Source organism: Temnothorax curvispinosus, unplaced genomic scaffold, assembly GCF_003070985.1.
Source record: "Temnothorax curvispinosus isolate PA1 unplaced genomic scaffold, ASM307098v1 QBEX01006326.1, whole genome shotgun sequence".
Taxonomy (NCBI): Eukaryota; Metazoa; Arthropoda; class Insecta; order Hymenoptera; family Formicidae; genus Temnothorax; species Temnothorax curvispinosus.
The window spans coordinates 418,783-440,492 of record NW_020216106.1 but is presented as its reverse complement, the minus strand read 5'-3'; the positions used below and the strand labels follow the sequence as shown (position 1 = coordinate 440,492).

The 21,710-nt window shown below is 36.2% G+C and overlaps 1 protein-coding gene across 5 annotated transcripts in view; it reads right to left on the bottom strand.

Annotated features, from left to right (window-relative positions):
• LOC112455712 (neurexin-1) overlaps positions 1-21,710 on the bottom strand; it is a 202,097-nt gene that overhangs the window by 50,280 nt on the left and 130,107 nt on the right. For 3 of the 5 annotated variants that reach the window (XM_025017815.1, XM_025017816.1, XM_025017817.1), the window contains 2 exons: positions 12,166-12,237; positions 1,143-1,250 (listed from right to left, as the gene is read on the bottom strand). In XM_025017815.1, coding sequence (XP_024873583.1) covers positions 1,143-1,250; positions 12,166-12,237 — 180 coding nt within the window. The remainder of the gene's footprint in view (positions 1-1,142; positions 1,251-12,165; positions 12,238-21,710) is intronic. The other 2 variants (XM_025017818.1, XM_025017819.1) reach the window with 1 other exon arrangement.

Sequence of the window (21,710 nt, the reverse complement as noted above, 5' to 3'; positions counted from 1 at the left end):
GTAAACCATTCCTGCGTGCACACAAGTTTCCTACAATCAAAATACGTCAATGTATTTACTTTTATTATTGGTTTGACTTTTTATTAAAAATTGATTTAATTAACAAATGGAACTATCAATTTGACAAAGTATATTTATACTTCGTACAAAGAGAAAATGGAACAGAAGGTTTCCTGAATATTTTGTGAATTGTAGCCAAATGTGAGATTTTTATTTTTCATCTATGTCTAAAATAAAAAGGACAGCTCATTGTCGCAATTTATTGAGTTTCTGTTACCCTAGCTAGATGGATGAAGATATATTATGTCGACGTATCATTGTTGTTAATAGGATTACGGGTAAATGAAGATGTATTATGGCAACCCAAGTTTACCAACCATCGAAAAAGACTTGTCAACTTTGGTAAATAACGTTTGGTAAATAACATCAAACCGGTTCATATTTTTTTTAGAAATCTAATGCTCTATAACCCTTTCTAATAAAAAAAAATATAATACAAAATATATAATAATTATGTAAAATATTTCAATTATATCTAACTAGAAATTATTTAATATTCATCCATTTGTTTTTTTTTTATAATAAGAAATTATTTTATCTACAAGCTTATTCTTTGCATCTATACCTATCCTAACCATTAACTTAATTTAAAAAAAAAGAAAAATTATAAAAATTGTGTTTTTTGAATTTTATAATACATTAAAAGGAATTTAGGTATTTATAGTATTTGGAAAATGTCTCAAAATATAAAATAATCATAAAATTCAGACGCGAAGGTCGCTGACCGCCAGAACTCATCGATCGTCGGAGTGTCACAGGAGGGTGGAATTGTGCATCGATAATTAAATTACTGTCAGTCGAGTGTGCAACCGCGACTGAAATGAGTTTTGGGACAAAAGCGGATTGTTATTTCGAAAAACGTTTTTAGTAGCCAATAATTGTTGAACGCGTAATCGCACTTTGACAGCCATATTTAGTTTCATTGTCCGAAGTCCTTCTATATTATTCCCCTTTTTTTTGCATAATGAATTACTCGTTTTTCGCAAATATATTAAGAGAAAATTTTAATATTTTACTGTCCATTTGATTTTCTCGTCACAATAATTATTGTAATTAAAAGGGAGCTGAATAAGGCGACGTACCCTCGTGTGCGCTCCGCTGCGGCTGTACATGATCAATCCATTTGGCTCGTTCGTACGAATTTTGAAGGATATAGTTCCGGACTTGGCGGCTTTCCAGGGTGGCAGAACCTGAAACAAATGAGACAGATGGTTTCTACTACGTCGCTCCGGGTCCTAAGAAGAAAAAAGAAGCGGTGTGGAAGAGCGGAACGGAAGAAGCCGCGTCGTCCTCGAGGAGAATGGACGAGCTAGCCTTGTCGTGCCCAGCATCCGCAATCTCTACGTGCAATCTTACGAATCCGCCATTCATCATAAAGCTCTTGAAAGAATCAGATCACTCGTTTAGGCATGAGCGACGGGCGCGCGGGTGAAATTTTCGCCATCGGTATAATGGTGATTCGCAGTGACAATTTGCGGACGTTTGTTTACTTATTTAAAATGTCAAATAGATATCTTAAATCTATTTTTTTTTTTTTAAGATAGTCGTTATTATATGAATTCAGTCGGTGCAAATATCCAATCACAATATTTGGGTAATTGTAATTGATATTTAACATCTTATAACTTAAAAGATTTTGACTGCAGTTTTTTAATTGCCACTTTAAAGCTGACAATGTGACGATAATCTTTCATTTAATCACATATGTAAATAAAATTGCAAATACATACAGCACAGTCGATCTTATGTATAAATTATTTTAAGCGATTAGCCGCTAGAAACATAATTCATACGCATGCACGCACACTTACACACACATGTTTTTACACTTCAGATTACTATATAGAGATAAAATATAGAGATTTGTTTTATTGGACATTTTTTTCCAATTACCAATTTTTACCTATTGCCTTCAATATTTCAAATAGTCCCAGAAATATTTGCCTGTTGCACTTTTACCGAATGCAATAGCCATTCTTTTATCAATTGTGTATAGTGAGAATATTTTTTTCGAGAAACAAAATATTTCAAACAAGAAATATCTTCTTTTTTACTTGTTACAGCGATTGTTTAAAGAATCAACAATGCCCGAGCGAAACGTGCGTTTCCTATCTGTACGAAATAAAAAATAAAAAAAATGTATCTTTGCCAGTTCCAAATATAAAACTCATTCCGCGCGTCAACAGTTTGCGAAATAATAAAACGTTGACAAACATGCGTGAAGAAAAATCCGAGAAAATCACAGAATTGCTACCGTAGCGAAGCGAGCGATACACACCCACACATACACACGCCCACGCGCAGAATGTTTCAACGAAATCGGGGAAAACAAGGAAAAAAAAATATGTCGCATTCTGCACGGACAGTATCGCGCAAAGACCGGAAATAGTCGGTCGAAATAGAGGATTGCGTTCGTATATTGCGCGCGGAGTATGTGTAGCCGTTTCTACATTCGCGAGAATAAACTCCATATCCAAATTTAAATAAAAGCATCCCGTTGTTCTTTTATACTACTTTTGTCCTGCAATTACTTCTTATGGGTTTTACAAACCCTTCATTAGGTTAGATGATCGTTGTTTTAATTTCTAATCAGATACTATTTCATTAATGCAAATGTAAGTACGTATAATATTACTATCTAGAACATAGTTTATTATTCGTTTCCTCCTTACTATCTTATCTGATAATCTCCGAAACATTTAAGAGATTCAATTTCTTTTGGCAAGTATAAGCTAGTCTTTACCTAGTTTACCTAGTTTAGTTAGATACTTTGCTGTTCTTCTTTTATTATAAAATTTATTTTATTTTATCTATTTCATTATTCTTTTTACCGAGTGATACGAAATTCCCGAATTAGTCTGTAGAGAACAACGTTTTTAATTAGCAGCGATAAATTAGCAATCTCGACGTCGATGCGTAGAACGTTTCAATAAATAGAAAAACAAATGGGGTGTGTAAATAATAAAATACACCGGCTACAAATCCGCCTCGTTTTGTCTCTTCTAAACCCTATGGCATCTCCTTTATTCGATTTGGCGAGCAATCGATGCAGCTGGGAGAAAAGTGTACGACGTGCCACATTATCCGCTTTGACAGTCAAAAGTGATGCAGCCATATTTAAAGTCGCGCGACGTTACACGGTCAGGTGCGCTTTTTGAATAATGCAGAGCACGCCTAACCGCTATGAATCAGCATCAGACGAAATGGGCCCTCCCGTTGTAGCTCATACTTCTTCTCTATCTTTTCAGCTCCGTACAGATTCAGCATAAGCAACCGCAAGATGCTGTCGTAAGAATACGTCTGTTTTTCGCGTTTTCTTATGCCGAACGATTCGTTGCTTACTTTTATAAAAAAACAATTACATATATACATGTATGTCTCATCAATTTCGCATAAAATTAAGTGCATATTTACTTTTACAAAACGCTGGTCATTCCATCCGACAGTTAAATGCCTGCTTCGAGGCATTGTTTAATTATATGCAGACACAATACATTTATTAAACTTTAGAAAGATGTTGATAATAATATAAAAATTTATAAGAAAATATAGAAATAAAGCTGTTCAGGTTTAGAAAAGAGAGGGTGCAGATATAATACTTTATAAACTTATGCCAAGGAAAGATCAGAGTTTAAAAAATAACGACGACGAAATAACACACAAAGAGCGATTGTTTCTTTCCTTTTGCAACTAAGGCGAAAACAACGCCCGTATGAAGAGGTATTGCCTCTATTGTGAGGGCTCATAATTAAATGAAGCACCTGGCGAGATATTTGCAATCTGAAAGAGTCATCGGAAAAAACGGGCTGGCTACTTTCCCGGCTTTCTTCTTTCCTCCCCTTTCTTTTTTTTTTTTTGGTTTAAATGCCATGCGGTAATTGGGCTACTTCGTATAGGCCATCTGCGGAACAAAGAACGGCCAGCAATATCTTTCAATTGAAACAAAAATGAACAAAGGATTTCGTCCGTCGCCGTTAATCAACGGCCAATGAGATGGCCATGGCTCAGCTCGAGCCCTCCATGTCGCTCTTCAAATACTTGCTTTATGTAATACGTGTATTTAAATTTAGAGATAAACGGCGTGTTTGTTTCAAGGCACATAAAGCGTGACCCAAAACGAGTATCGACGTTTTCTTAATTCACGTTTTCTCCTTCTCGCGTGAAATTTTTGACAGAAACGTTTGTAAAAAAAAAATACTTCTATATTCTTAATTTTCGCAAAAAATTTTGAATAAAATGCACTTAGTAATGAAATATTCTGCATGCTATATTTCAACTGTGACAGTCACAATTAGAGGAAAAGGAGAGGGGAGACATGGGAATGCGTGACATGGCAGGAAAAATAAATAATAAGTCCCGCCACAGAGAGTTCTCGGTCCAGCTTTCCATCCAGGGAAATTAGCCCCGCTGTCATGAAACTCCAATTACACTTCATGCCTCCAGTGTGTGCACGAAATCCGCATATTCCCCGGACGCTCAAATTTCATACTCGCAGAGAAGAATCTCAAGGAGAATAAACAAGCGTACCTTCTTTTTGGCGAAAGAATACGCGATAATAGATAAACAGTCGAAAAGCGATTCAAATAAAGCGATATTGAAATAACCACCGGCTTTCTCAACCCCGATCTAAAATCAGTTACTAAAATACTTGGAACATTACGTACATCAGTATAGAGATTCCGGAGAGTCTGAAATACCGAAAGTCCGCGAGATTGATACTGCCCGCAAAAGCATCCACACGCAAACGGAAAAACTTTTTCCAATTTCACCTTTGGGAACGAACCCGTAACTCGCCGCGAGACTTTGAGACGGTTATCTTGAACCCGGAAACTTCTCCTGCAATACGAAGAAGAAAACAGGTTCTATGCATGATTTTCCTCTGCATGTGTGGAAATCCGACGCGAGAACAATAAAACGTCCGCGTTAGTTTTAGTAGACACTGCTGTAAAGTTAATATTGGTACATAGCCTCTAGACCGAACTTCCCAATTATTAATGTCATGTCCCAATATAAATGTCAAAGATCATATACAGACCCTGGGTTCTTCATGTGGTACATTGTACATCTTCGAATTATTTTTATATCTAAAATTACCACCTTTCCGGTTGGTTCACCAACCGGATCGTCAATGAATGTATAAACGCGGAATCTTCACTTTAACTTCTGCATCAATATTCAATGTGCGGCATAACATCTGCAGTAATATCGTCTGAGTAACAATGAATATTTCAGGAATACGTCATCAACGTTATACGCGAATACTAGGACTTAAGCACGTTCGTAACTATTAATCGCGGTCGTAGGAGGAGTAGAAAACCACAAAATTGCAAAGGTCGGACGGTCAGTGGCAAAAAGATCTATGACGACAACGAAATATAACTGCGGTAAATCTCCTTTAAGTTTCATGGCAATCTTCCTAAATTTTTTTCCCCTGAAGAATCGAAGAGATCGATCTCGGGTGACTCGTTCTCGGGTGCCATATCTTCGAGACTCTTCTTCGGGTACTTCTTACGTTCTTCCGCCGCGCCGGAGCGAATATCTCTCCGAACAACAACTCCGAAGAACGCGCCGGAGTACGGTACTTCTACGCCCCCCCCTCTCTCTCTCTTTCTTTCTCTTGTTCATTCCGGGACTTTTTCGTTCTCGCTTTCAACAAGTTTCCGCAGGACACGCGTTACCGTCGAAAACGGCTTTCAACCATGATCCCTCTTAACAAACGAACAAGCGAACTACCGAGCTGTGACCCGGAACGCGATTACTTTATGATCGATAGCATCGTTTTATTAACTGCTAAATTTGAGTGTTACAATAATGTTGCGCGTAAAACGTGCAATTCGTGCAATTTGCATAATTATATAAATTATCTATTGTCCGATTATCAGCCGATATATAAATTAACAGTAAACAGCATCGCGAATGATATCCGTATATTCTGCACGAAAATGAGAACGGCGCGTAATTGTAGTCATATAAATTTTCATAACAGAATTTAAATAGATATCCGCAACATATTATGTCGCAATCCAAGAGATACCCTGATTATTTTTTCAGTATCAGATATCGTATTGATCGAATGACGATCAACGTGTCAATCAGCCATTTGCCAATATTTGCGACACTGGATATTGCATCAATTATTAAAAACAATATTCATATACGAACACACACACACACGTCACGTTCCATTCACGGACGCGTAGGCCCGATCATGGATCTCGTTATATCTCGACATTCCTCGAGAATTATGCGGAAACCGGGTATCTCATTCGACCGAGGCAGTCGCGCCCGAGAAATTCATCTCAAGCTAGTTCGCTGCACAAAGTGGCGCTTCGTCGAGGATATTTCATCCCGAAACTGGCTACATCCTCCATTCACCCTTCTGCCTGCCCGCTACGCCTCACCTTTTCCGCGAAACTCTCGGCCGAGTAGACGATCAATTAGAAAAGTTAAATTACTTTCTGAAATAAATTATTTACTAATCCGCGGGTGATACCCTTTCGTGCGCCCCATCCATTTTACGGCTCACCAATTCTCTCGAATTCTCGCGTCTGTCAGCAAATGTCAATTATGATTATGCGGGTTTTATGGCGGAGTGTTGCCGATTAGCTTTTATACCGTGGGCACTTCGGCTGTTTCAGAGTCTTTCGGAGAGATCTTTTCTTCGTGCGATACGGAAGGGAAATCGTAAAAGTTTATATCACGGAATTAGTGAAATTACTCTAAAGCAGTATACAATAATTATACATTAAAAGTTTCAGTTGAAATTCTGAAGTTAATTAATCACTTATACGACAACGCTGCACTTGAATCTTACGCGCAGCTTGTCAAAAGGGTTAAAGAAAGGGTGCTTTCAGGATTGATAAAGGGAGAAAAATGCGACCAGGACGCAATCCAGAAAAGTAAATAGACAACCTGTTGTGCAGGCAGGTAGGTCATGTCCACGTGGGAGTACCTGCCAGACATCTGATTGCGTTACACGACCCACGAGAATTTCCAGCGAATGGAAATGTGTCAGCGTGCAGGCAATATCGGGAGCTATCGGATAACATGTCGGAACGTCTCCTTCTTGGCGAACCGATTCTGACGGATTAAGGTCGCCTGGTACATATACGCGTAGGTTGGCTGATTAGTTTCCCCAACTACGTCAACGTGGATCGTCTGGCGTACTCATCTAAACTAATCGTCGCGCTCGTCCGATTATATGTCGAGTTATTTCGTCCTAGTCGTGTACATTGCGAAGTTAATTATGCCGGACTAGCTAACTGTGCCACTTTCATCATATGTTAATTGCTCGTAGGTTATTAAAGATGCATCGCAATTTTTATCAGGAGAATCTCACGGTAGGACAATATAGCTCATGACTCATACAGCATTACAACCTCTTCAGATAATGCGACAGATATTGAACTTCTTTTTTTGAAATTGTAAATTAAATTATGGAATTATTCCGACTGCTCGTGGACAGAGCGGTCCGAATAGTAATTAAAGGTAACTGATCAAAATGACGTACGCGGAATGCAGGCAATAAATGTTACACTTTGATATAACATGTACTAATTCATAACGATAATCAGGATAACGATATACGCGATTGGCGGTTCAATTATCCGCTATTTTAAACGTCACACATGACAGCCTTTGTACATATTAATTCACGTTCTGTGTTTGCCTGTCGAGCTTCGAGCAAAGCTATCCAGAGTTCAGAAACCGCAAGCTGCTTCCTGCAAGCTACTCCAAGTCTGATGCGCGAAACGTTATAGCCCGGCTTACAACCGCAGTAACTGTGTCGTGCTCCGTAACACGGTGGCTTTGTTAAAAGTCAAGTGTTTACGCTCGGGGCTCGTATCCCGCCTCAAAAGATCGATTAAATGATCTCTCACCTGCAAGCTCCATCGACGATGAAGAGCAGGTCCTCGCGAGCGATCAAGAATCCTGAAATACATCGTAGACAACTCGAGAAGAATGAGTCGAAGGAAAAAAACGGGACTTCTCCTAAAACTTGGGAGCACAAGGATTTCTTTTAACACTTTTTAACACACATTTGAATATTGGCCAAGAGAAGCAGGAATTATGTCATATTTCGGCATAAAGCTCGTTTTAAGCGATCTATAAATTACGGCAAAGTTTAGAACAGAACTATACACTGTAAAAAATTTAATGTCCCAGAAAGTCCACTCTAAATTTTGTGTTAAAATAACTCATGCATTGTGTTATTTTTTACATTTAGAAATGTTATATCGACTAAAATAACATTTCTAACTGTAAAAAATAACACAATGCATGAGTTATTTTAACACAAAATTTAGAGTGAACTTTCTGGGACATTAAATTTTTGACTGTGTATATATGTAATATAATTTTGATATGTCGTATAATACAGAAGATGATGGAATCAGACTTAGATATAAAATCTATGAGAAGTAATCTAAATCAGCACATGTGTGCAGTCATGTAATTACATGTATCATATAGTTATAATTCACAAGTAATGTAACATTATTTTCTTGTGCATGATTATTATGGTTACAATATGATATGTAAAATTATGGATAAGATCCTAAATTTAATTCTCAATTAAGAATTGTTTAAAATAAATTTGAGATAAGTATAAGTCAAAATTTATTAAGTGTAAAAAGGATTGGAAGAATCAAATATTGGTAAAGAAATTTGCCAATTGTATCGATACTTAAGTAAATAAATAAACATGTTCGATTCAGGTTTAAAAAGAAGGTCCACTCGCAGCTCAAAGATATATTGATAAAAGAAACGTGTATAATATAATCTCATAAGTTCAAGAAGAAATCTCAAAGAGAAAAAAGATAGGGCAAGAGACGAGTACCCTGGGGGTTGTTGCCGGAATGAGGTGGGGTGAAGGAACTTTTGGCACGGAGTAATCGAAAAATATATATTCAAAGTTATTCCAAGTGTTTTCTTACCCAGAGCCCCACCGTGTTGCAGCTGCGCAAGAGTTACGATATTGGTGTCGTGGTTAGTGTGCGCGGCATACATATACGACGAGGCTAAATAGACGAGAATTTAGGGCGATCTCACTCGCGAGGGATGGGAGAAACAAAGTGGGACGTGTACACGATCATGTTACGTATGTGTATGTTGCGTGTCTGCATCGTGTGAAACGACTGTGAGACGGGCTGAGACTGATTCTGGAATTTATTATTGATTATGGTATATTTCGATCGATTTTTGAAACATCTCTCTCTCTCTCTCATACACATACACACTTCATATTTTTTTCTCTCTCTCTTTCCGTATCTTTTCGATAGACATTATTATATTAATAATATAACGCGTTTTTCCCATTGTTGCCGAGTAATGCTGATACAGTGATTAATACTGTAGACACAGTATGATATATTTGTGTAACTTAGTTAGAAGCAGATTCGAAGTTTCTAACAACGTTGTTAGATAATGGAGTAAATTCCATGAACTGTAGAAACCTTTAATTTAATTAATATTTTTACATCCACTTATATATATATTTTAATAATATAATCGATGATAATATATGTATTAAATATCTTTTGTCTATATGCTTGGTCTATATAATTTATTACAGATTATTTTTATCTCGCGATTATAAATATAACAATAGAAAAGAAAATGTCTACACGTTTGTACTTAATATCCAAGTGTTTTCCAATTTTTATTATAATTACATTATTCATTATTATATTGCATATTAACTTTATTAAATTTTATTATGCTACAATGTAAATTATATGCATTGCAATTATAAAGCGTATCGAATAAACGTGATGTAGACAATTTTTTTATAATTGTACATATTTAAATCTATGGTTTTAAAAAATATGTCTGTTTTATTATATATTTAGACAAAAATTAATTTAATAATTACGTAAAGATTAATTCAATTACGAATAAACGTAACAACTATAAAGTCTGTAACAATTTATTATGTTACAAATTTTAAGATAAACATTTTAAGATTTGTAATATTAAATCTTATAATTTTAAAAGACTCGACTCAATTCAATCTGCTTCTTAGTGTATGTTTTTCGTAAAACAAATATATTTCAGCATAACCGGTAACAGTGGGGGGGCCAATCGACGTCGATCTGCTCTTTCGTCCTGAAAATACAATTAGACGTAATTTTTGGCGTCAACATGCAGGCGGGTGCATTTCGTTCGTTCTCCTTTCCTCATGCAGCTTGGTGCTCGAGCTAAAGGCAATTGTCAGACGCTCATTGATCACTCATTCCGTGAGGCAGAGAGGATGATTCGATGAAATGATCCGCTATTCATTACCGATCGGTTAAAACCAGAACGAGCTTTAATCTGTTAAATGTTAATCATACTCTCCGAGAAATTCAATTTTATGAATCGCGCTCACAGTCATTTCAAAGTAGATAAAATTGATTCGAGTCGCGATCGACAATTAATGTATAAATTCGTGCGGAAAATACTTTTATTGCAATCTTTACTTCTTTCTTTAAAAAAGGAAATAACAATATTTCTTTTTCTTTCGAGAAATAACAAAAAAATTCAGTCTAGCTCCGAATCAGATCGTATCATACGCGTGCAAAAATATTATAGATCACGTTGATGACAGAGATGATGGTAAGAGGAACGTAGATTGTTGCGTGCATGTGCAATGACCAGTGGTGTACCTATAGAGCTAGCTTAAGTGTTATGTGCGTATATTATATTCACGCGTGAGCTATGTACATATTGTGGCTGATCTCCTAACCATTCTCAAGAAAGAGCTCATGAAAAGGATTATCTCGATACGACGATTAAAGGAAAAATTGAATGTTTAACAGAATACGCTGTTAATTATAATTCAAGATTCAACACTTGAAATTATGTATTCACATTTTGAAATTATGTATTCATATACGTTCGTAGCAGCTAGCTATTAAATATCTTATTGTTTATAGATGTAATATATAATAGCGATTCAAAGTATCTCTCTCGTTTTTTCTCTCTGTTGTCTTAAAGATTTTCACAAACTCAGCAAAAGATTCTGTGTCGTATCAATCATCCTTTTCACAAGCTGCGTGTCTTTTTGATAGAAATAAAGAGAAGAGAAAAGAGAATAGCAGAAATAGAAATAATAAAGTTGGACGTAGGATGAGAGTCGTATCAATAAATAGGATAGATGCATTCAAATATTGAAACATTCAATCGTTCCAATATCCTACGTGACTTTCTAAAATTATATGTATACGAGACTCACAATATCCGTATATTAATAACTGAATTACTAATTCATAATATATTGATAGCGAATAATTATAAACGTAGCAATTGCAATAATATATTGTATAATATAAATACATATACCTACTTTTTAAATTTAATTTCATTAATTTGCCTAATTTTCCTATCATTTTTTATTGTCATTTATCTATTATTATTTTATTTTATCAAATTATTACACTATGAATTTAACACAATTAAAATGAACGATTCATAAAATCTAGCATAATTAAGTTATTAAAAATTTTTTATTGTACGTAGCAAAAAATTGTTACTTTTTCGATTCGTGAATTGCAAAATTTATACGTTACTCGTATAAGTATTTTTGTAGTATTTTTAAACCGAGCAATATTGTACAAGTTTCTTTCGTAGAGAAAACACGGTTTTCTTGAAACCATTATTATCGTCATAAGAAACAGTATCGTGCACGTTTGGTATTTTTGTTTTATCTACGAATCAGCAACATGCCACAAGAAATTCAATAACAAGAAATTCTCTTAATCTTATATTGTGACATCACACGTCTATACATATGTATTTCCGAAGAAAATCTTGAAATATATTTGAACATTTTCATCTTTCTATATTTCAGTCACTATTCAGCATCTTTTTGAAGATCGATCACAGGAAGAAGAAAAGAAGAAGAAAAAAGAAGAAGAGGAAGAAAAAGAAGAAGAAAAAGAAGAAGAAGAAGGTGCTCTGGTGACCACTCCTCTCTAAGAAGCTAAGTTCTCGCGTGAAAGTTAGCCAATTAGGTATATACAGGTGCGTGTCCGGGCCAAACGAGAGCTCGCGAGCTGAGCTCTCAGCTTCATCTCTTTCACTTGCTGATTTTTTTTTTTCAAGCTTTTGGATACTGAGGCTTACCAGGTGGGACTCTGGGCTGGTGAAGGTGACCAAAGCGCCGTGGAGTCGCCTGTTTGCCGTTGCTCCGGCCTTCTTTAAAATGGCAGTCCAATAGCGTGCGTTGGCCCAAGTTCGACCACGTGTGGGCGCACGAGGGTCAGCAACATCGAGAATCGATTTTAGAATGATCGGCGTCGCATGCGTTTTTTTGCGCGACGTATGCGTTCATTGCGTGGTGCATGGTTCTTAACCGTCGGTGCCAGTTTTATGTCAGAAAAATGCTAATAATCGCTTCTATTTACGCAATTAATCTTAGTGCGTGTATCAGTCCGAAACAGAAAATATACATTGTTTCGGTGTTTATAAAATAATGGCTGATTTCATATTTATGCAAAATATAAGTAAAAAGAAAATAATTATATACATAGATTGCAAAGTGTGAGTTAAAATTTGATTTTCTTCCTTTTTATTCACATCGCAATATTAGTTTCACGACGTGAGAGAAAATTGCAAAGTCGGAGAATGTATTTTGGCGTGAACGACGTTTTCAATATTTCGTTCTTTTCTACCAATTTGTCTCTTGCCGCGTTTCAAATGAATTTCTCGTATACGCCATTCGTTTTTCGACGGGAGGAAGGAAGCCGGGACGCGTGACTGACAGCGACATTGACAGTCGATCTCGGAAATTCATTTTCGTCTAGACTTATGAGAGAGATACTCGTAATTTCCTACCGATATATTCTCCTATATGAATATTCCCACGAAGGAATTAATTTTCGAGCCTATCTGCTTTGAATGACGCGAGATCTTATCTCCCCTTTCCGCATTTGGCGTTCTATAAAACCGTCGTAATTCAAACGAAACGAAGGCGAAAAGAAGGCGACTATTTAACATATATTCTCATTTAAACTTTTAACTTCTTACTTTACGCAGAGTCGAATGCTAAATTCTAAATAAGTTGACTGCCAAGTTGCTTTGTGAACGAATAAATTGCGGACGAGACTATAAAGTTTCATTCGCGAGTGGTATAAAAGTAAGTACGACTTTTAACAGTAGTTTAAGAACGTTCATTGTTGAGCACATCCCTGGCGAATAAATCCTTGGAGGTAGCGCAACTTTCGTTCGCGAGGTTTTGCAGAAAGGGTTGACGCAGTAACCCTTGCGAATATAATTGCGCCCATCAAAAAGATATGCATATCATGAGATTTGAGTCAAACTTTTACTATTATACTTTCAGTTACTTTTGAAACACTCTTAACTGGTATAGCGATATATTGAGAAAAATTTGAATTTTTAAAGCAATCAACGAAGAACTGACATAAAATTAAGGTTGAAATATTTCTGAGAAAATATAATTAAAGAACACCCTCTCGTGTCTCGATTTATACAAGTATCATGAATAGAAATGTAGAAGTATGCGAAAAAATACATGACGAAATATCGCTTTCTTTTTTTGCTAACTTTCCCGTTGTTGAATTAGCGGAAAAGAGAGCGGTTTTAAATTATATGAAGAATACTTTGTTAAAAATTTTTACTACCATCGAAAGCACGACAAGCGCACTTAGCTCCTTTCTAAGCAACCTTTTGTAGGGCGGAGCGCGCAACGAGCCGTCTCCGGAACGAAACGAGTATAAGGCGCATCGTTAAACACGTCGCGGGGTATAATGCGTCACTTTAAGACGAGAATTATCTTTCGGGCGGTATAACGAGAGGAGTAAGTCGCTGAAAGTCCCCGTAGCAGGGGGTTCGTGTCGGCACATCGTGCCCGGGCATTAAGGTGCTTGTCATAAATATGAGGAGACACGCGTTCGTCTTGAATACCCGTAAAACTTCCGCAGCGCGAGCCGCAGAGTTCGCGCACAAAATGAGAGCGTCGCGAAATTACGCGAGCGCGAGTAAATTTACCGGTGGAAAACGAATGACGGCGCTCCCCGTCCGTAAATAACGTGATGAGTTTAATGTGTGGAGCAACGTGATATGAAAGTACGGCGCGGCGGGAAAGTGAAAGCGATAACGATCGGATCGATATTAATACGTCCCGGCATCAAGATTCTCAATATTAAAAACCAAAACATCGACGGAAATATATGAGCATTCCGGAGTCGAATCTAAAGTACACGAGAAATACCTTCGGTATACCGCGCGGTGGAATAAAATACACCTGTGCTGGGATTTAATATCGCGGCCATCTCTCGTTGAGACGCTTTCGAGACGTCACGTAAGCTCGAGCTACTCGAGGCTTAGCGATTTCGTGACAGATTATGCCGGATTATTCGACGAGCACGCACATGAATAAGAAAATATACCTGGATCCGACTTAACCCAGATACCAGCCAATTTTGCGCGGAGGTCTTTAGAAAATTTCGCCGTGCATCCTTTTCTTCGTTCGCCGATTTTCCGCGTCTTTCCACGATGATCGTAAAGTTACAAATGTGCCTCAAGTGGCGTAGAACGCTACTGATTTCTTGGTAAATTAAACACAAAATACTTCAATATAATTGCGAGGTTTTTTATTTCGTTGCGGAGTTTCAAACTTGACTGAGGTTGAGAATTAACATCGCGGAATGTTTAATTAACGAACGGGAGCGATCGTTACCGATAAATGTAGTTTGTACACGTCAACTCATACACGTAGATTTCAGGTTGGTTCTTTCTTCCCCGAGCGATTTGTATTGCGCTCTCCTCACAGATGTATTTACAATTTAATCAGTGAATTATAATCAACACATAATATGCAAGTAAAATCGTTATATGCATAAAAAGACTATTGAACATTTAATGAAGAGAGTTCGATGATAATTTACCGCTATTCATTAATAATCGAAGACAATACGAGACCATGTTTTCATAACATTATTTATTAAATAATATGAATAAATTTATCGCCCTATATCCCAAAGTGGGACAACAGCGCTGTAGCGTATCATTTACAGCCCACATGAGAAATATCATTATCCATAAAGCATTATTTAACATAATGAAAGAATAAATATTTATTATAATACTTTTCAATTTCTGACATTTGGCGTCTAATTTGTACGTCCGATTTTTAATTAAAGTGCGTTTATTCTCTCTCAAACCGTTTTAATACTTTTAGAAAATGGATATTATTCGGTATTAAAATTGTAAAGAGCTTGTACATGCGTACTGTCCTTGTTTCAAAATAAACTCCTCAATTAGAATAATATATCGGATATCATTAACGACAAATATATTCAACAAATTAATATCCCTTGTTTGAATAACGTTTCGCAACGCATTCGACAATGTCGCAAAATTTAGTCACCGTAGAAATTAATTATTATGCTACCTGTAAACATTACACTCGCGCTTATTAATTCTTGAAACTCGGTCGCCCTCTAGAGAAGTTCACTCGGTTAATTAAAGCAGTACCGAAAACGGCTGGCGCGTTAATTAAAAGGCGGAAGGAGCGTCTTACAACCGTCCTGATTGCTGGCACTATGAAACGAAAGGGACGTACGGTACTCGGCTGCGAGTCCTTCAAGGAAGATCAAGATGGAACGTAAGAAACAAATGGAGCATTGATTTAGAAATGCTGTTAACGTCAGAATTCAAGGAGAGGAAGTGATTTATTAATATGAAATAATAAAATAATATTCTCTGTGTTTGAACGTACATGTATCTTGTACATGTGTGTCAGGTATTTCTGAGTCAAGACATATTTAGAATAAAATAATTCAATAATACAGTACAATTTATCAGGTTCACTCAATTTGTATAAAAATAACTATTTTTGAAATTGGGTTATTGTAAAAAAGATAAAAGTGTTCCTCTTGATACAAGTAAATTAAATTACTGAATAACATATTTTATCTTTTTAAATAACCGTATAAATTTTTATTTTGATAAAAATAATCAAATGTCAATAATTTACGAATTAAAAGTAAGTGGAAATAAAAAAGACTTTACGCGAAAAATATTTTCGGATTAATGATAAATAACAAAGTTTTATTTTTGATTTAGTATCAAGTGGACTTCGAGAATATTTAATGCTAAAAATTAAAAAGTTATGAAAAAACTGTAGAGTCCAATTAAACTTTTCTTAAAGAAAAAAATCTGTCAAAGAGTGCACTCCTAAAGCTTGGCGACCTATTTTAAGATCGCTTTTATAATAAGATTTATTTGTCAGAGTTGTTCTTCCTACTCATTGTTAAATAAAAGATTTGAGGAAAATAGTTTCGAGTATTCTTCATAACTCAGGAAGGAAGAGTGTTTTATTGGAGAATTTCCTATTATGCAACGGACTGAAAGAAACAGAGCATTTTACGAGTTATTGACTGATTTATCAAAAGCGTCGATTTGTCGACGAAATGCGAAATCATAATTTCCCTGAAAATCGTTATATCCGCCCGAGCTGCGCGCAAAATTTACGAATGCGGCCTGGATTTACCCACCGAGAATCGTGACTCGTAACTCTCGATCAAGCGCGGTATCACGAGGTAACTATCGATCGAGGTGAACCACCTACATTGCACAATGCGAACATGTAATTACTTAAAAAGAGCAGCATGATCCGTGAAAGTATAGTATTATTTAGCTGACTCAACAGATCTTTTTAATAAGTTACGTTTCATAATCTTTAATTGAATAATTTTTATGTACATTATTACATTGATGTAGAAGGTTCATTACATTCGTTTAATTAAATTAGAAACAGAATTTTCATCAATTTTTATCTAAATTATTCACATTAAATACTAATATATTTTTTCTAGAAAATAGCTTTTTAAACTTTTTTGAAAAAAAAAGGTGAGAATATTTAAATCAATAACTTTATTTATAGCAACTATAAAGAGAAAAATTTTCGAATGCATGAAACATCAATCAATAAGCATTACCAACATGCAATTACCAACAATATACACAAAGGTTCTAGAATAATTGAGTGAACTTTTGATGATACGCGGCTTAATTGCAATATCGTTGTTCCGAAGGCACAAAAGCCTCAATATGTAGCGAAGATAAAATCGGCTTATCGCGCGTGCATTGTGGGAAACTTGTGCGAATAAGAGAAGCAAACGCGCGTGAAAGCGTAGAGAGAAGAAGGTGAGGAGGAGAGACAGGGAGAAATCAGGGATGTATAGGCGAGACGAGCGGTACACCCGTACTATTCTTTCCCGACACTTTTCCCAGATATAACCCCGTCGCGAGCTTTCTCGTCCATTTATCCTCGCGGTGCACTTCGCACCCAGCCCCGACAATGTTTTATTTAGCAGGGACGTATATTTTCCGGCCGGCTGAGATTCGTCGTCTATCCGGGCGAAAATGTTTGGAAAGGACGAGCAAAAGCGGTCGAGAAGGGAGAAAGAGTGAGACCAATGTAGGGAGAGAAAGGAAAAAAAGAATACTGGAGAGAATGAAACCGAAGGGCTAATCTCGTTGAATAACGACAACGTTTGCGCCATCGTAACGGCGACACGGTTGATTCCCTATACCTTTCTGATAGAAATGATATCGTAAATCGCCAAGCGTAAAACTGAGCGCGTGAGAAGCCACGGAATAAAATCATAAATGCTTGTTCAATTTCTTTGCGGTGGAGGCGAATGCTGCGAGATCTTTGCGAGATTGCTGCACGGACTGATCTCGATGGGATTAATGTCTCGTTCGAGTGGAAACAGAGGAAATGCAAAAAAAAGAAATTCAATTGATGTGAAGTATATTTCAAAATTATTTAAATCAAATCTTGGCAGCATAATTTCAACGTTCTTGTATAATTTAGATATAAGATACTAAACGAAAATATCTATCACTTTGTACGACTTAAATAATTAACAAAAAGTATGTAAAAAAAGAAAATACAGATTGAGTTACACAAATCTCCAGTAAAAAAGATCAGTGGTTTTTCTGTGTAACTGAGGTGTAAAATCCACATTCTGCTTTGAATCGATAACAAACGTGTCGCACTCGTCAAATCCGGAGAGTCACTCGAGACTCGATAAGCTTTTTGCCCCGCCGTTTATAGGCAGAGGGGCAAAATAGGAGGTTGAATCGTTCTCGAGTTAACCGGGGGAATGGGAAGCTAGAGGGATTGTGTCGAGGAACAAGCGTGAATCCGAGAAAGGGGATTCGCGGTAATTCGCGCGTCTTTGCCTAATTGGATTACTGGAGATTCCAGTGTTTTGCTTATAAAGGCATACCGTGCATTCCCGGTCGGCCGAGCATTTCCGGGGTTCTTGCTATGGGGCGCCCGATTTTTGCCACGTTAGCTTCGTCGTTTTGTGGCGTGTGGAAACAATTCTTATTATTAAATTGTATTTCGCGGCGAAACGCAGACGAAAACGGGAATTGTGGCAACGGAATACAAGATTAAATTTATTTGACTATTTGACACAACCGGCCAACACAAGCAATTTCATTTATTGACGTCATGCAGTTAGCTTAGACAGTCTTTGTCGTTTGCAAGACTTTAACTAATTTTATTACATCGCTGGGATGCTTGAAATATCGTATATTTGTACAAATGATAAGAAAACGTTCGCGAAATGTTTTATTTCTCTCTTCGTTCTTTTCAGATTAGTATTTTATCTTTTCTGGACCATTCTGACATAAGAATTGTAACAGTAACACGAATAATACTTATTGTTAGATATTTTTTGTATAAAAGAGTCTCTCATAATTTACTACAAGTAGAATTATATTTTACTGTTTGTTGCTTCTTTATCCTACACTCGTAAATTAAATCTAAGAAATTTTTGAAGAATGACTCTGCTGCTGGCATTCTGTGCATTTTGCATTTATAACATGTACCGCAAGCAACCATGTAATATTGCGAAAACGACTGCAAGCTGGTTAATAATATGTTGCCCAGCTCGGCGGTAATTTTGCGAGTTTTCTACTTTAACTGGAATTAACTTTGCGCTAATGGCGCTTGCTCTGTTGCTGCAGTAAATAAGTGAATCGGGACGTCCAGCTTTCGACTTCCTCGACAACGAATTTTCATGATCTATAATGCAGGCACGTAAGGCAAACTTTGTGGCATGTAAAACTATACGTTTTTTTTAACGAGTTCTTCAATAAAAAAATAATTTAACACAATTTATGTATATTCTATGTATAAATAATAACTATGTATTAATAATTTTCAAAGAAAAATAAAGAACAATATTCGTTATAAAAATCATTAATTTTGGCAATATTAGAAAAATTAGTAGCCATAATTGAACATTTATTTTATGGAAATTGCCCGTTGCGTTAATTATACATCAAGGTGCGTTATTAACGACACTAATTTTGTGGAAGCTGGAAGGGAATGGACGGATGAAAAAGTGCAGCCTCGTAGTTAGCTGATGCATGTAGCCACGTGTGCAACGGGATAGCTATATGACTCTATGGTACATTAGATGGCCGAACACGGGAAGTTCCGTAGAATAAATCAGGGACGCGTTGCCGTGTAGACGAGGAAAATCGGCGTGTAACAACAGCGATACATCCAACGCGCTCGTACTGCAAATGTGTTCGGTGCACGTAATGCAGCAGAGGGAACAAGAACCCACTGCGCGCGGCCGTACGTATGCCGCAAAATGTAACAAAAATTCTATGTCAAAACCCTTTTCGCTTTTGCATTGTCGTTGTAATCCGTAGTGTTCGCCACATAACAATATCGATTTTAGTTTAACCTTAAATGACATAAGATAATTATATTCACGTTTTTCACTCAAATTATTCTTAAATTTTTGTACTATAATTCTGTAATACCCCGAAAAGAATTACTTCTCGGAAAATCGATAAAATGTCATTTTTAATTGTTAATAGCATGTACAATTTGCTTTTGACAAATGAAAATGACAGAATTAATATGATAATGCGATAATGCAGATACTGTGCGATGGGAGTAATTTCGAGTATAACGAGTTTCAATTAAAATAACCGAGCTATAAATGACGACGGGCGCCCTTTCACGGTTAAATTAATATGTAAATAACTTCAAATTTATATAACTTCAAACTATTTCGATATTAGTGAGCAGTAATAGTTTTTTTGTTATGTTCTCGTACACATACATACTATATATACATATTTTGTTGTAACAAGTTTTTTGGAAAATATAGTAAGAAATATAAATGAAAGATCCACGATAAAATCTCAATACTAGTATATTCGACGAATCTGGGAATAACTTTAGAGGACACCCGAGCAAGGCTGTAGCAGTTCTCGATAATTAAAATGTAACCACTGTAACGTCTGCATTGACGTTTGCTTGGACTACTGCGCCATCCAGCAAACGAGCGCTTCGATCTGGGAGTTTCTCGCAGACATCTCATCTACTAATTACTACCTTAAAATAGTCCACCGTGTGGTCGCTGTGATGTTTCAACACTAATTTTCAAATGTCGCGAACGGTTGCGAACGAGGATATGTGCAGTAAAATGTCATTCGATGATCCTTAAAATCCTATGAACTCTAAAATTAATGAGGTGCGACAAACGGAAAACATGCAGAATCAAAGACCCATTGGGCAAAGAAATCGTGAATTTACGAAATGAGTAATTATAATGAAGCGATAAATCGATTCTCAAATCTGTACGTGTAAAAAAATAATATTGTAGATATAATTAATTTCAGTTTTTAAATATATTTACGTATACATACGTAATGATAACGTTTCAAATGTTAAATATTTGCGAGATCCTCGAAAATTTAATTCACTTAAAACAGAAAAAACTAGCAAAATTTTCATCGCGAAAAATTCTTTTTCAATTTTATTGCTGATACATATGCTCATATGGAATAATGTACAGCGCTTTAATCTGGATATAGAACATTGCAAATGCAATATCCATCGTGAGTATTGCGAGTATTATATATACATATACGAAAATATATCCCCGCCCGGCCGTGACCTGGTCCTTGATTCGAAAGTAACTCGAGATGTAACGTCGATATCTGAACGCAGCAGACATCGAAGCCTTTGATCTAATTATGAACGTGTCAACACAATACCGGCATTCGTATAATTTATATACGTTCCCTTGCCAAATGGACAGGAATCTGGTGCAAATGCAGCATTACGATTATAAGCGCGGGACGCGCCGAAGATAATTGCACTTGTACGCCGATATCGATATTAATTATAACATAACTGAGCCACGAATGCGAGTGCATTGAATAACCATCTGCACGCCGTAACGAGTATAATGCGTAGATACTATCTGGTGATCGAAGATAATATCGATTGCGTTATCGTATTGAGCAAACGAGCGCTATTGATGGAGATGATCTTTTATACGCTTATTAAAATTACAATGTGTAATTTTAATGATAAATGATAAAACTGTGTGCAAAACTTCAACCCGGTATCTAAAAAATTGTAGAAGTAGATGCGTGTACAAAATATTGTATTATTTATAATCGGCTCTGATATATTTTACTCATACGTATATTAGCTATATTTTAAGTACGTTTTTAAATTTAATCAAATATTATCTGATCTCGTTGACTACATTAAGATACATCCTGATTGAATTATATGGTTAATTATATTGAATATTATATAATAATTTAATTATTATATTCCTATGCTCGGAAGCATTGATTTGATTCATTAA